The 16,547-nt window shown below is 51.6% G+C and overlaps 1 protein-coding gene across 13 annotated transcripts in view; it reads left to right on the top strand.

Moving 5' to 3' along the window:
- The first annotated feature begins 12,082 nt into the window (after positions 1–12,082).
- The window catches only part of CAMK2B (calcium/calmodulin dependent protein kinase II beta), a 92,394-nt gene continuing 87,929 nt past the window's right edge, over positions 12,083–16,547 (top strand). For 4 of the 13 annotated variants that reach the window (XM_086396126.1, XM_086396124.1, XM_086396122.1 and 1 more), the window contains exon 1: positions 12,127–12,407. In XM_086396126.1, the coding sequence (XP_086252252.1) occupies positions 12,343–12,407 (65 nt within the window). In that variant the 5' untranslated portion in view covers positions 12,127–12,342. Of the gene's footprint in view, positions 12,408–16,547 lie in introns of all 13 variants that reach the window. The other 9 variants (XM_086396118.1, XM_086396123.1, XM_086396120.1 and 6 more) reach the window with 7 other exon arrangements.

The following is a 16,547-nucleotide window of genomic DNA, read 5'->3' as shown; positions in this document are numbered from 1 at the left end:
CCAAATGCAGTCACATTCTGAAGTACTGTGGACTAGAGTTTCAGCATCTGGATTTGTAGCAGACACAGTTAAATTCATCAGTTCAGTTCAGTTCAGTCACTCAGTCTGTCTGACTCTTTGCAACAATCGCAGCACGCCAGGCCTCCCTGTAACCCTGGTCAAACTGATAGAGCATGGCCCAAGATCTCAGGCATATCAAAACATGGTTTTTAGCAAGGATATTCCAAGAGCTCATAAGTTATTTCACAGAAGCCAGCCAAGGATCAGGCCTTTCTTGGAATGTGCAGGATTTGGGCAAACCAAGTCTGCTGTGTTAACCCTTTATTCCATACCATGCAGTCACTAACCAAAAAAAAGCTAATGCGATTATACTATCATTAGATTAAAAAAAACACTCAGAAAATAAAGGTAACTGGAGATAGACATAATAATTAAAAGTCTACTTGCCAGAAATACACAAAGATTAGGAATTTTGTATAAACCTAGTAAGCTCAAAACATATAAAGTAAAAATTGACAATACTAAAAGGAGAAACTTTAAAATTGGCAGAGGATAACCCATCTCCCTTAATTTATGAGAACAAGAGGATAAAAATCTCAGTAAGGACAAGATCTGAATAACACGATTAACAAACTTGATATCTTTGATATATATGGAACATTACAAAAATTGATCATATGGTTGAACTATAAGTTTCAACACATATTAAGAGACTTAAGTTATTCAGATCACGTCTTAGGAGTGGTTGGTAACTTGTATTCTGTTAAAAACTATCTATAAAAGCATTCTTAGTGATGAAATATTGAAAACATTCCCCCTGAGACTGGGAATGAAACAGGATATCTATAATCACCCTATGGTTCAACATTGTACTGAAGAGGTTCAGTCAGTCAATTCAGTTGCTCAGTCGGGTCTGACTCTTTGCAACCCCATGGACTGCAGCACGCCAGGCTTCCCTGTCCATCACCAACTCCTGGAGCTTGCTCAAACTCATGTCCATCGAGTCTGTGATGCCATCCAAACATCTCATCTGTCATTCCCTTCTCCTCCTGCCTTCAATCTTTCCCAGCATCAGGGTCTTTTCCAATGAGTCAGTTCTTCATATCAGGTGGCCAAAGTATTGAAGAGTTTATCCAGTTCTAAAGGCAAGTAGATAAAGACCCAAAGTTTGAAAATGAAGAAATAAAATGATCATTACTTAGAGATGACATTATTGTGCAAGTAAAATGTCCAAAAAAATTCCAGGCAACTTACTAGAATTAATATGTGAAATTAGCAAGGTTGCTGGCTATAATGTCAATATTTTTAAATTTGTATTTATATGTACCAAAAATAATTAAAATATTTTAAGAATTATCATTTTGATAGGATTAAAAAACACCAAATACTTAGTAATAAAACTAACGAAAGACATGCAAAACATTTACATAGGAAATTAAGAGCTTTATTAAAGTACACCTAAATAAATGGAAGGACCTATACCATATTTGTGGATTGGAAGATGATACTGAAGTAATTTCAACTCTATGCAATCTGAGCTATGTATGTAATGCACATTACCCCCCCCCAAAATATCAGCAGTTGTGTGTTTGTGTGTGTGTAAAATTGACAAGCTGACCCTAAAACCTACCTGAAATTTCAAAGGACTAAGAAAGGTAAGATGAACTGAAGGAGGAGGAACAGAGAAACAGCAGACACAAGGCTGTAGGACTTGTACCAGCAGCAGCATCACTCACTGCAAAGCTTCAATAAATATCCAGGGTGGCCTTAGTCAAGAATAGACAAATAGGCCAATGGAAATGAATTGAGTTCAGAAACAGGCCCACACATGTATGACAAAATTACTACTTGCTTATAAATTAGGGGAAGGAGAGTTTTTTCCAAAATTACTGCTGGGTAGATTGAATATACATATGGAAAAGTACTTTTGATGCTTACTTTATACTATACACACACAAATACTCACACATGTGTGCATACGCACATACCTCTAATTCACAAGGATTGTAGAACTAATTCATAGGGATAAACAATAAAGCTGTAAGAAAAAAAAACATAGGAGAATATCTTTATGACCTTGAGAATAAGCAATAATCTCTTAAATAGGATGTAAAAAGCACAATGCCATTGAGGAAAAAATTGATACATTTAATCACATTGAAATTAAGAACTTATACTGGTCAAAATACACTATTAGTGATGTGCACAGACTTCCCTGCTTGTCCAGTGGATAAAAATCTGCCTGCCCATGCAGGGGACATGAGTTTGATCCCTCGTCTGGGAAGACTAACTTGTACGCCACAACTACTGAGTCTGCGCCCTGGAGCCCACAAGCTGTAACTACCGAAGCCCGGGTGCCCTAGAGCAGACGGGCCACGAGAGAAGCCACCACGGTGAGCAGCCCGTGCATGGCAACTAGAGAAAGCCTGTGTGCAGCAATGAAAACTGAACGTGGCCCAAAATAAATAAAGACATAAATTAATTAAAAAATAATGTTCAAGAAGGTGAAAAGGCAAGCCCCAGAGTGATAAAAGATACTTCCAGTGCCTGTATCTGATGAAGGATCCTGATCTAGAATATACAAAGAATTTCTACAAGTCAATAAGAAAAAGACAGACAATAGAAAAATGGGGGGAAATATGAACTGCACTTCATAAAAAGAGATATCCAAAGGTTCCTAAAACATATGAGAAGGTTGTCAGGGACATGAAAGTTAGGATCACAGTGTAATACACACCCACCTGAATGGCCCAAAGTTTTACCAGTTTATACTCCCTGGACTATGGAGCAGCCCAAACTCACAGTGTTGGTAGGAATGTAACTTGGTAGAAACCACTGTGGGAAACCTTTGCAGATTGTAAGTCGTCCTCTCTGGGATTCCAGTCTGGTCTGTCACCCACAGCCTGAAAAGAGTTATCGCATACATTTTGTCCAGTTTTATGGTTATCTGAGGAAAGGTTACTCTAGTTCCAGTTCGTCCATAATATTTAGACATGGAAGTCACAAGTAAGCTTCTTTATTTAAATTATTTTAATTTTAATTTATTTATTTAGGCTCTGCTGGGTCTTTGTTGCGACATCCAGGCTTCTCTAAAGTTACTGCTCATGGGCTCTAGAGCGCATGGGCTCAGTAGTTGCGGTGAGAGTGTTTAGTTGCAGTTTGTGGGCTCTTGGCTTCCTGACCAGGGATCAAATACAAGTCCCCTGCATGGAGCATGGAGTCTTAACCACTGGCCCACCAGGCAAGTCCTGAAAGCAAACTTCTTGATGGAGAAGGTGACGCTTGTCTCCACCCCCTGCCCCCACCACCTGTGATACTTCTCTGCCTGGACACTTCTCAGGCCTGGCTTCCAGAATGTCTCCTCTCTGGTTCTCTCACCCTCAGTTTGCTCCTTATTTTTAGTTTTTTGGCTATGACATATGGCTTGTAGGATCTGGGATCTTAGTTTCCCGACCAGAGATGGAACCCAGTTCTCGGCATTAAACATGCCAAGTCCTCACCACTGGACCACCAGGGAACTCCTGGCTTTCTCCCTCTAATGTCTGTCAGCGCCCCTTCCTCAGATCATCCCCTTCCTGCAGGCTTTCCCTGGAGACCTACAAGTGGCCCTTTACTCTCTTCCAGTTGACATTCACTATGGCTCCCACGCGCCTCCCCACACAAGTCCCTGGTCTGGACCTTCAGTTCCCACCTTTGCTCTGGCCTGAGGGCCTATCTTCACCTGACACTGCAGGTGGTGGTGCCAGGAGGCTCTTTCTCAACACCAAGAAGTGGAACTTACTACCTATGCCTCAAACCTGTTCCTTTCTCGTGTCTTTCTCCCACACTGCCCCCCTCAGCAGGAGTGGTCGTGCAGCATTTCCTCTCCCCTGACTTCTCCATTGCAGTGGCCACCAAATCATAATTCCAAATGGATACCTTCTGTGCTCGGTTGCTTCAGTCGTGTCCGACTCTTTGTGACCCCATGGACTGTAGCCCACCAGGCTCCTCTGTCCAAAGGATTCTCCAGGCAAGAATACTGGAGTGGGTTGCTGTGCCCCTGCAAGGGATCTTCCCGATCCAGGGATTGAACCTGCACCTCCTGCATTGGCAGGCAGATTCTTTACCCACTGAGTCACCTGGGAACCTTCTAGCTCCCTGCCAATGACAGTAGCTATTACTAGTATTAATATTAACACCATGAAGAAGGTCAGATGTGCAGTTTCCAGGGTGTGGCTTTCAACAGTTTCTCTTGGGAGGTGAGGGGAAGGTGAGGAGGTTTCAATAGACCCTGGTTCCTAGACGAGGACAAGGATCTGCATGGCCCCCCGCAGAACCCTAGGCAGGAAGACCTGGACACCAGTCACTGTGATAGAGACCCAGTCACGTGGCAGGGAGCTGCTGAGGTGTGAAGGGAGCCTGCCTGGGGACTGGCTGGCATTGGGTGGCTGCTTTAGAGCCTGACCAAGCTGCTGTTCAGCAGGCCTGCCAGCGAGTCTGCTGAGGCCCCTACTGTATGGAGAGGGCTTCTGTAGTCACGTCCCTGAAGGACAGGGACCTCCTCCCTCTGTGACTGTCCTGTATGTGTCTGTGTTAGTCGCTCAGTCATGTCTGATTCTTTGCAACCCTCTGGACTGTAGCTCTTCAGGCTCCTCTGTCCATGGGATTCTCCAGGCAAGAATACTGGAGCAGGTAATCATTCCCTTCTCCAGGGGATCTTCCCGACCCAGGGATGGAACCCGATCTCCCGCATTGCAGGCAGATTCTTTACCATCTGAACCACCAGGAAAGCCCATGAGTGTTCTGTATGAGAGCCCCGAAACTATTGTGGCCTGCTAGCCTGGGGGTGCGGTGCAGAGGGGTCAGAGTCTGGGGAGAGTGGCAGGAGGGCTGTATCCATGGTGTGAAGCTTCTCCTGACCCACTAGGAAGGCCAGATGCAGGCAGGAGCTGGCAGAGGCCAAGCACCTTGGGCTGGGGTCTGGGCAAGAGTGAGGCCACTCCATTCTGTGGGCCTCAGGGTCCACCCACCACTTTGCTTCCACCCACTGCCCTCATGGCCTCTGGGTGGAGGAGAGCCCAGACACCTGGGAGACCCTCATGGGATGACTGCAAGAGGGGGAGGCCCTGCACCCGGGCACTTCAGAGCAGGGCCCAGGGGAGTCCTGGCAGGATGAGGGAATGTGGTCCGAGAGGGAGAGTTAAAAATGCTACCTCCCCTCTGCTCCCTGAGACCCAGGCTTTGTTCCTGCAGTTAGGAAGGAGGACCCGGCTAGCTTAGAGGTAGGCATTGTATCCCTGGGGCCAAGACCTGTGATCTTACAGCTCTGTTTCCATCATTGGACTGCTTTCAGGTGGCATCGCACAGCTGGCTGGATCACCTGCCCCCAGGCCTGGGGAGAGCTTCCCCCACCACTCTCCTACCCCTAATCCACTGGGCCCCACCACTATCAGCCCCACGCCTCAGAACCCTGTGTCCTCGTTAGCAAAGTGGTGACCATGTGCCCACATATGGAAGGCTCCGGCTAGACTAGCACTTGAGTTACTCTGGCTGTTTGCTGCCTGGCCGTGGCCTAACACCTGTAAGGGTGCGCATGTCTGCAGTGTCCCGTAATTACGGTGGCTGTGTGCAAACTGCATTATATTTGGCTCCCCCCACGCACAAGGCTCTTGTTTCCACGGAGCTCTCCCTCCCCATGTGTCACGTGGCCCGGTATCTCCATCCCTTCCTCCGCAGATCTGCCAGGCCAGTCCCAGAGGGGGGCGATTTGGGCTGTTTCCAGTTTTCTGGTTTATAAATAACACCGCTGTGCATGTCTTTATTACAAATCCTTCTTTCCTCTGAAACCCCGAATAACTAAGCCCCACGAGGCACTGGCGCCCCGCGAGCACATCCTTCCAAACCCTCCTTGCTTCCTGGCGCATCCTACCTGCGCTGCATAGACCCTTGCTAGGGACGCTGGCCTGGCAAGTGCACAAAAGGGCATCAGGGGCTGGAATGCAGCCTCTGCCAGGCTCACGGGCATAAACAAACCAAACGAAAAGTAAAGGAGGAGCACCCAGTATTTCCTAATGTTTTATTTCTTTAAATTTGCAATGAACCCTTCTGTGCAACTGGATAGAGGTCAGGTGTGATGGGCCCTGGTCATTCCCCAGTCATGGCTGTTGCTTTTGTTTGCTTATCTTTTTTTTTCATATTTTCATTGGCTTTTTTGTAGTACAAATATAATATGTGAAAATATTCTTGTGCAAAGTTCACCATAGTTTTTGCATTTCTTCTATGGTATTTTACTCTTTTTTTGAGTCTCCATGAGTCATTTATATTTTCCTAGAAAATTTTCCATTTCAACTATGCTTTTCCATTTATTGGTAAAATGTTGTGCATAGTGTTCTTTGGTGATCATTATCTCTTTGTTTCATTTTTGTCTTCCTTTTCAACTTTTTTGGGACATATTTTTGCTATTGGCCAAACTTGGCGAAAGTTTGTCTATTTTACTATGAAATTTTTTTTTCAAGTTTTGCTATTACTGGTTAGTTGAGCTTAGCTTGGCTGTTTTTTTATTTCACGGATTTCTCTTTGGTTTTATCACACTCCTCCCTTTACCTTTCTCGGGGTTGTTTTTCTTTGCCAACATTTTCAGCTGTAAATCTCAGCTTATTCTCAATTTCACTCATTTTCTAGTAAATCAAACTGGCTTATCTCCTAGGAACACTGCTTGGCCGCACCCGACAGCCTATGGACACGCTGGTTTCACTTGTGTCTGTTCATGTTTCGCTTTTGTAGTTTCTGTAGTTTATCATTTAAATTTACTGCCGAGTGGATGTATTTGGCTTCCTTTAGTTATTTATTTTTTAATATTATTGCACTGTTGCCGCTGATGCCTGCTTTTGTCAAATTTTTTGAGACCCGCTCTGATTTCTGATCCTTGGCCAAGCACTGAGACTGTTCCATGTGACTGAGAAGAACATGTATTCTCCACAAACGATGCCAACATTTTGTGTAATTTTAAAGTTAGGGGTAATTTACATACATAATGATATGTCACTGGCATGTAAATTGCATTCACATAAAAATGCATCGATTTTAAGAGTATGGTTTGTGTAGAGTATATGCTTTTGACAAATGTATACCCTTGTGTTGTTGTTGTTTAGTTGCTAAGTCATGTCCAACTCTTTTGCGACCCCATGGACTGTAACCCGCCAGGCTCTTCTGTCCAGGGGATTTCCCAAGCAAGAATACTGGAGTGCGTTGCCATCTCCTTCTCCAGGAGATATTCCCGACCCAGGAATCAAACTTGTGTCTCCTGCACTGGCAGGTGGATTCTTTACCACTAGCGCCACCTGGGAAGCCTACCCTTGTGTAATCCCAAAGAAATAGAGACCATTTCTACCACCTCAGAATCTTCCCTCAGGCTGCTGGGAGCTGACCTCAGCATTCCCTGAGCCTCTGCTGTGCAGCCGCTTTTATGATTTCTATAACCATGGGCTAGTCCTAGAATTTTGTAGAAATGGTATCTTGCAGCATGCGTTCTTTGTGTCTGGTGTCTGGCTTCTTTTATTCAACTTTAGTTCTGAGAGATTTGCTCATGTTGTCAAGTGTATCAGTAGTGATTCTTATTTACATACACCGATTTGTTTACCTGCTCTCCAGTGTATGGACATTTCCGTTGCTTCCAGTTTCAGCTGCTATGAATAGAGTTGCTATAAATATTGCTGTACAAATGCCTTTTTTTTTCTTTTGATATACATTTTTTTCTTTTGGGTAAATACCTAAGAGAGGAATTAGTGGGTCATAGGGAAGGTATTTGGTTAGCTTTATAAGAAACTGCCAAACAGCTATTGAAAGTGGCTGTCCCTAATTCTGTACATTTTCTTTTAGAGTATTTTGCATCTGTTAAAAACAGTAAATCCTAACAGCTATTAGATATTAGCTCCTGTCACAAAGCAGAGACTCTCAGTTGGGATCAGAATTAGACCCCTGAGCTGGCATGTACTCAGGCCCCTGTCTCTTTCTATAGCAGTGGGCTCTGCAGACACTGACTCTTTAAGACTGATACCCAGAGAATTGGTGGGCCATGTCACAGGCCAGGTGGCAGAGAATTCTGCTTGTCCCCAGGATGCATTCTCCCCTCTACTTCAGTGATGGATCTCCATATTTTAGCTGGGTCAAGACCTTTTCCCCAGGATCTTTCGCAGCTAAATGAAGTCATGGATAGATTCTGGACAATGGGCCGTTAGGAAGGGGGTCATGTGACCAAAAACTGATGAGGGCCCTCAGACCATCCTCCCTTTCGCTATCTGGCCACTAGGAACACGGATGTGATGGTAGGGGCACCATCACCACCATTATCATCACCATCATTATTACCATTATCACCATCATTATCACTATCTTTAAAACTTAACATTCAAAAATTAGGTCAAGGCATCCGGTCCCATCATTTCATAGCAAATAGATGGGGAAAAAGTGGAAACAGTGACAGATTTTATTTTCTTGAGCTCCAAAATCACTGCAGACAGTGACTGCAGCCACAAAATTAAAAGACGCTTGCTCCTTGGAAGAAAAGATATGACAAACCTAGACAGAATATTAAAAAGCAGAGACATCACTTTGCCAACAAAGATATATATAGTCAAAGCTGTGATTTTTCTAGTAGTCATTGATGTGAGAGCTGGACCATAAAGAAGGCTGAGGGTCGAAGAATTGATGCTTTTGAATTCTGGTGCTGAAGAAGACCCTTGAGAGTCCCTTGGACAGCAAAGAGATCAAACCAGTCAATCCTAAAGGAAATCAGTTCTGAATATTCATTGGAAAGACTGATGCCAAAGTTGAAGCCCCAATACTTTGGCCACCTGATGTGCAGAGCTGACTCATTGGAAAAGACCCTGATGCTGGGAAAGATAGAGGGCAAGAGGAGAAGGGGGCAACAGAGGATGAGACGGTTGGATGGCATCACCGACTCAGTGCACATGAGTTTGAGCAGACTCCAGGAAATAGTGAAGGACGGGGAAGCCTGGTGTGCTGCGGTTCATGGGGTTGCAGAGTTGGACATGACTGAGTGATTCAACAACAGCAACCATTATCACCATCACCAGCTTCACCACTATCATTGTCATCATCACCACTACCACCACTACCATCACCATCGTGACCACTATCATCATTATCACCATCACCATCGTCACCATCCCCCACCACTACCATCCTCTCCCCACATGCCTGCCACCATGTCCTGCACGGCCTGCCGTGTCAGGGCCAGATGACTGGAGATTGATGAACTAGGGTCTTCCTGCTCTGGGGTACTGCAACCTGCTCTTCCAGGCAGATGGCTGGGCCTGGGAGAAGTGGCAGCAGTGGCATCCCTCCCATGACAGCAATCCCTTGAGGCAAGGGGGATAGGGAAGGCCGTGGCTTTCCTGGGAGAAGGAGCCCCATGTGCAGCACTTTTGGCTCTGCAGATGTGACGCTTGTTGCCATGGTGACCGTCCTAACAATAACCTCCCAGAACTGATCTTCCCCACACCCGCCCCAGCTGCCACCGGGGAGGGAGAGCCCTCCTTACTGACGAAAGCCAGCTAGAAAGGATGAGGTGGGAGGTGGAGATGACGTGGGGGTGCGGGTGGAAGAGGGCCCTTCCTGCAGGAGGGGTGGGAGGCCGAAGCCAGATGAGAGGGCTTCTGGGGCCTAGTACTCCTGAAAGTATCTTGGCTGGCAGCCCTTCTCCCTTCCAGCTTTTCCACTCTGCTGGAGAGGAGCCTTCTGGGTCTGGAGGTGGAGAGTGGGGTTGAGGGGTGGGACTGTATAGGCAGGGACAATCTGGGTCTCTTTGGTAGCTCACTCCTTCTCAACTGTGATGCTCTGATCACCCTGCTATCCCTGCCCCCCTCAGGGTCACTTGATGTCATGCCTTTAATGTCCCAGCCCAGAGGAGGGGCTGCCCTGTTGACTTCCAGTGCTCACAAGAGCAACATGGGGGCCTCAAATCACACTCTTTTAGTGACTCTGACTTCTCATGTAAACTTGATCTGGGCAGCCTCCCAGGGGAAAGGACCTCAAAACAGATACCCAGAGTGCTGTGGTGTCCTTGCCCAGTGTGGCAGGACATCGTGCGTGTGTGTGAGTGTGTGCTGGGTATGTACCATGTGACTGTGTGTTTGTATATGTGTGTGTGAAAATAAAAGAGAAAAGAGTCTTAATGGGGAAATAAGGTTTGAGTCTCAGCCACTTCTCGGCTGCGTGACATTGGACAAGTTACTTCACCTGTCGCTCTGCTGTCCCACCTAGTAGCGTGGGAATCATAATAGTATATGCTTCCTAGGACTGGTTGAGAATTAGATGAGATAACACGTGTAGAATGCATATATGTAAGTCACTGTCTGCTGTCATCGTGACTTTAATGCCACTGTGTCGTGGCATGGACTCGCACTGGAAGGAGCGTGTGTGACCCTGGCAGTGTGCAAGGTCTGCTTGTAGCCTGGAGAGAGCCTGATTTACTGAGGGGTGCAATTTTGTTTTGTTTGTTTGCTAATTGTATTCTATTGTGTGGGACTGCCTCCTTCTCCTTCTGCAGCTCAGAGTGTTGCAGATCGCCCAGCATGTGGGGAGAGGCCCCTGTGGGGCAGAACACAACCCCAAGAGCAAGCCTCTGTCAGTCCATGAGGGGCCTCCAGTCCTCCCCCGGCTGCCCCAGGAGAGGTGGGCGGCCGCCCATCGGGAGGCACCTGGGGCACTCTGGTTCCAGCACTGAGGCCTGGAGGAGGTCTCATCTCTGACCTGCCCTGCAGAGATCAAGTCCACGCCCACCACAGGGCCCTATCTGCCCCCCAGTCCAGATCTCGCCTTGTCCCCTAAGTGTTCCTCGACCTCCAGCCCTCTTTTGGGTACAAGTTGGGTCTGCAAAACCAGCCAGGACTGGGATTGGTCACCACCTGGTGTGCTCACATGCCTGTCAGCTGTGTGCCAAAGGCATCCTGGTCGAGGAGGCCCTGGGTACACCCCTGCCCCCTAATCCCTGCATTAGATCTTCTATCCAGGAGACATTTATTGTGAGTTCTAGAGCCAGCCCTGGATTGGCCACCAAGCTGAGAGAGATGAGCAGGACAGGCCCAGACCCTACTCCTGGGGAGCCCGACGTGCAGTAAGTGGCTTCTAGCAGGGCAGCAGAACGACCCAAATCCAGGGCTGGCAGCTGGAAGCTTCATTTCCTCTGGGCCTGCCCAAGACTCACTCTGGCCCTCTCCTCTCTGAGGAGTGTGAGGGTGTGGAGCCCAGTAGATTGTCTTTGCTGAATTTGGAGTCCTGGTTCTAGATGGCCGCCTAGGTGTGGCCCTGGGAGAGGCTCTTCTGTGGGAAACAGGGTCAGCCCAACCTCTCCTGCCCCTCCTCCTGCTCACTTGTCCTCCTCTCCAGGGCCACTCTCAAGATGGACCATCTTCTTCCAGGCCAGAGCTAGGAGCAGGCAGGTGGACTATGCCTGGGAGAGGAAGAATACATATCTCTACCTGGGCAAGGGGGCTGTGAGCTCTCAGGACCCCATGATGCTGATGGACCAAACACTGTTCCCCGATTCAGGGACCTCTTTCTGAATAGGAAATGTCTGTTCCTGGGACCTCTGCTCGCCAGCCCCTAGTGCCAAGTGCTAGGAAGAGGGAGGGACTTAGACTGCGGGGGAGCAGGCAGCCTCTACCCTTTCATCTAGAACTCCCTGTGTTCCCAGTGTGCACACCTGGTCTGGGAGGCTCCTGGGTGGCTCTGCCAGGGAGGTTGGACGGTGTGGTGTGTGGAGTGGTGGAGACCCGGGCCGGGCAGGAGGGGTCCTGTGCATGTCCTCGTGGGGGTGTTAGGAGTCTGTGGAGGGAGGGCTCTCCCCCCTCCCCATGTGCACCTGCGTCCCCCCAGGCGCCTGGGCGCGGGTGCGAGTGCCAGCGCAGCAAGTGCAGGGAGAGGGTGCGGGTACGAATGCCGGGAGCAGGAGCTGGTGCGAGAGCGTGTGAAGGGCGCGAGTGCGGGTGTAGGTGCAGGCTCAGGGCTCAAGTGCGTGTGCGGGTGCAGGGCGCGGATGCGGGTGCGGGGCGCGTGCAAGGGGCGGCGGGCGGGGCGGGCGCGGCGGCGGCGGCGGCGGCGGTGACAGCGGCGCCCGCGCTCCCCGCGCGTAGGTGTGCGGCGCGCTCCTGGCGGGGACGGAGCGCGCAGATCTCGCGTGCGCTCGCCGCCCGGCGCAGCCCAGCCCGGCCCCCGCTCGGCGCCGCGAGCCGAGGTGTCGCCCGCGCCCGCGCCCGTGTCGCCGCCGTGCCCGCGAGCGGGAGCCGGAGTCGCCGCCGCCCGAGCGCAGCAGAGCGCACGCCGAGCCCGTCCGTCGCCGCCATGGCCACCACGGTGACTTGCACCCGCTTCACCGACGAGTACCAGCTCTACGAGGATATTGGCAAGTAAGAGCTGTGGCGCGTGCGGGCCGAGCCGGGGACCCCGAAGGGCGCTGAGCTCCGAGGGCGGTGATCCTGGAGACCCAGACCCTCTGCGCCGCCGGGTCCGGGCGCACTGCGGCCCCGCGCGCCCCCGGCTGCTCCCGGCTCGGGGCCCGGAGCGCACGGCCCCGCGCGGCTTCGACCCCCGAGCCTCGGGGCCTGGCCGCCGGACAGCGGCGCGTGCGGCCCTACTGGGCCCTGTCCGGCACTATCGCCGGACCGGAGGCCCCGGCTCGAGGCGCGGGGCTCGGCGCAGCGGGGGCGGCAGCAGGTGTCCCCGGAGCGCCCGGCAGACGTGACGCATTTGGCGGCGGGAGGTCAGAGAGGAGCCGCGCGCGGTTTCGGCCGCTGGGCCTAGAGCGCGGGGGAGGGGGCGGCCCTGGCCCGGAGTGTCGTCCCCGGAGCGGGCCACGTTGTCCCCACCCCCACCGGGCGGCCGGGAGCGGGGGCGGCGGGACCTGCTCTGCGCCTGCTTCTCCGCGTGGCTTCATCTACGCGGGGGGTGCCCGTTGCGCTCCGCGCCGCGTGGGAACAGCCTGTGCTGTGGGTCCTCAGGAGATTTGGGGTTCTGAAGGCTTTCCCCCCAGATCCTCCTGGAGAGAGGAGTCTGGAGAGCTGGGGGCTGAGGTCAGGGAGCTGGGATCAGGTCACGGGGGTGAAGATGAGGAACTTGATGGCCTTCAGGGTCGTGGGGGTGGGAGGGGGCGCAGTTCCGCAGAGTTATTTGCGGGGAGGCAACAGGACGGACTTTGAAGGCTCTTTTCAGGTCGGGCCTCGTGGAGGGAACAGGTGGCTCCTGGGCTCTGCTCACCGATGTGAGCCGTGTAGGGCCCTAGTCGGGGCTCTGCCGCCGGGCTCTACCCCGAATCTGATCGGGGGCTCCTCTCTAGCCTGGGAGTCTCCACTCTGTGAATCAAGGTGGCTTCACCTGGCATCTCCTGGTCTGGCTCCAGAACTCCTGAAATCCCTCGGTTCCAGCCTGGCGGCGGCCAGAACCCCACTCTCCTCCATCCTCCCCCATCCCTCCAGCATGGTGGGGGCGCTGGTGAGGTTTCCTCTTACACCTCCAGTGGCAGATCCCTTTTTCCCTCTTTATTAAGAAACGTCTGTGGTGATACCTTGTGTTGGCGAGGGATGCTGATCATTGATAATTGTGGGTGAGAGCTGGGAGGAGTGTGGGGGCGTGTGAATTCCCCAGCTCTCCCTGCACGTGGGGGAGGATGGCAGTCAGGCCTGTGGGGCTGAGGAGTGAAGGAATGGAATGGAGGAAGCCCATGATGGGGTCGGAGGAGGCTGGGCCCTGGGGACTCAGAAATTCCTCGGCCCTCAGGTGGGGGCTGGTTGAGTGCCTGTCCCCAGGGCAGGGGGACCTGGAGAGCAGAGCAGAGAAGCGGGGGAGGGGTCCAGCACCCAGATTGTGTATACACCCGAGGCCCTGAGGAAGCTTCCAGGGCTTGTCTGGGACCAAGCCTGTGAGGATAGGGTGATGGGCTGGTGGTTCTCAGATGGGGACAAAGCAGGGGGCGGCAGTGGGAGGAAGGTCACCCCGTTCTAGAGGACCTTCTTGTTATTCCTCTGTGCCCAGGCCCTCACGCCAGGCACCCTGTGTCCCCTTTGCAGAAGTGCCTTTTCCCGTTCACCCCATCTCCTCTGCCTGAAGCTGGCTCCACGGACCACTCCTTCACTTTTCTGTGAACCTCTTTGGGCCAGCGGCCCGGCAGGGTGGTCGTCCCAACCCCAGGGCTCTAGTTCCAGGGGCCACAACTGGTTATCCTGGCTGCTGCGATCCACACCAACACTGGGGGATGGAAGTCCTTGGGATTGCCCTCGGGGAGGGTGTAGAGGGGGGTAGACCCTGCAGTGGAAGCCGGGCTCCCCTCCTGTCAGCAGGAGTGTGAGCCGTTGTGGAAAGGGAGCCGGGGCCTGAGGCTTGAGTAGGTGAGGAAGCGTGGCTGTTGAGGAGGACCAGGGGCCTGGGAGAGGAGGGGAAGGTACCCCATCCCATAGGCTGGCCCAGCACCCCTTGGCAGAGCCTCCAGGCACCAGGCCCACTGAGGGATGCCCAGGGGCCTCTCATAGCCCCACTGGGTGGGGAGGAGGCCGGGCCAGTGCAGGGGGAGCTGCAGTGGGGCAGGTGTCAGGAGGGAGGGTCAGGCACTGGGGCCACCGCCTCGGCCCAGGGCTGGGGTCCTCAGTGGCCATGTCGGCGGTTGTTGACAATGCCTGGCCTGCCCGACGCTCAGTTGGTATTGCTTCCTGGTCCAGGTGGATGAGTCCAAGTTTATTTAAAGATGCAGCCCCTGGCACCAGTCAGGCGACACTGAGCTCCCTGCCCGGGAAGGGCTGGGCCACAGGCCCACAGCTGCTCGCGTGACATGGCCACTGGACTGTCCCCTTCCTGCCCCATCCCTTCTCTAACTTGTCGTCCCCCCCACCGCCCGCCACTGTCTCTGTGTGGGATCAGCCCTTGGGGGCCTGGGCTTTGGGTTCAAGGGCCAGCAAAAGCTGTTTTCTGGGGTTCTGCCCTTCCTTGCCTGGCCAGGGCACGGCTCTCCAACACCAGCATACAGGTAAAGAGCCTTAACTTTGGCTTTAAGTTACAGACAGTTATAGATCAAGGCTGCGGGAACACTCAGCCCAACACTGAACTGGCCAGCAACATGGCTTAAAAATGTTTCATATTGTATAGATTTTTTTCAATGGAAAGAACTTCCAGGAGTAATAAAATAAACACTTGTATCCCTTCTACCTGGAATTGGAAACTGTTTCTTCTTTTGTCATTTTGGCTTTCAGTTCAGTTCAGTTGCTCAGTCCTGTCCAACTCTTTGTAACCCCGTGGACTGCAGCACCCCAGGCCTCCCTGTCCTTTAGAGTTCTTTAAAAAAAACATCAGAAATAAAGCCTTACCAAGAAATGTTAAGTAACCATTCTCCGCCAACAACTGTGATGTGTTCAGATTTATCCTTTTAGACTCTTGGTTCATTTGCATACAGATAGAGTCACAACTAACATACAGGATTCTTTGGGGGTGCTTTCTTTTTAACTTTATATAAACATCTGGAAACTTGCGCTTTCCCGCAGCTTAGTCTTCTGGGCATCTGTGTGTGGGGACGCTGTCTGGCCTTTCGCTGCTGCTCTGTGTAGTGACCGTAATACCTGTAGTAACTCGTGTTCCTCTCCTCGTGGCAATCTCCGTGTTGCCAGTGTTTCTTCCAGTCCCACCGTGGGTTTGCTGGTGCCCAGGTGCGAGGGTTTCCTCAGAGTTTGGCTCTGGTGGTGGGGGTGCCAGTGGGGGTCTGGACATTCTCCGTGTCTCCCCTGGGCCCACTCCCCCACAGCCCCTTTCCTGGGCTTGGTGCTGACCTCCTTGTCTGGCTGTTTGTTGAGTAGGAATTTTGTGCATTTTGTGTTCAGGCTCCCGGAGCTTAGACTCTGGGGAGTCATCCCCTTTAAAATCTGAGTGATCCCCCTCTCCAGGAGAAAGCAGCTCCCACATGGCTTTGGATGTAATTCAGGGGTTCGTGGACCCCTCCCCTTGAGAGAAGGTGAGCCCCATTGTAACAACCTCTAAGTGGCGCATCACTTTGAACGCCTGATTTTATTTGATTCGAGTTGCTCGGGAACCCCCCCTCATACTCCCCCTTCCCATTTTATAGACACACAACTGCAGCTCAGAGAGAGTGGACAATATGCCCCCGTCAGCCAGGAAAGCCCCCACTCCCAGTCCAGGGCACCCCTGTCCTTCCCAGCTTCCGCCGAACCTCAGGCAGGCCCCGAGCTGACCTTGGTGTGTCCTTGACTCTATCCAGTGTGCCCCAGTTGGGGGAGAGCAGATCTTGTCCTGGGGTGTGACCCCTCAGGGGGAGGGTCATCACCATCCACCTTCTGTGCTTTCTTGACGTCCTCTCCACTAGCCACCAGCCTGCTTGGTGGTTAATAGATAAACTCAGGAAATTCAGAGCAAATCGATGGTGAGCCTCCTGAGCGCCAAAGCCTGGTTGCCAGGAAGAGAGGACTCGGGTGGAGGACTCATCACTATGTTTGCTTTCTCCCGCCCTCACGCACATCGGGTACTTCCTGCCCCAGGACCTTTGCCAGTGCTGT

This window comes from Bos grunniens, chromosome 4 (genome assembly GCF_055505025.1).
Source record: "Bos grunniens cultivar Pamir isolate PY7600 chromosome 4, Bosgru_T2T1.0, whole genome shotgun sequence".
NCBI classification, from domain to species: Eukaryota; Metazoa; Chordata; class Mammalia; order Artiodactyla; family Bovidae; genus Bos; species Bos grunniens.
The sequence above is the reverse complement of the archived record's forward strand: the minus strand, read 5'-3'. Positions and strand labels throughout refer to the sequence as shown.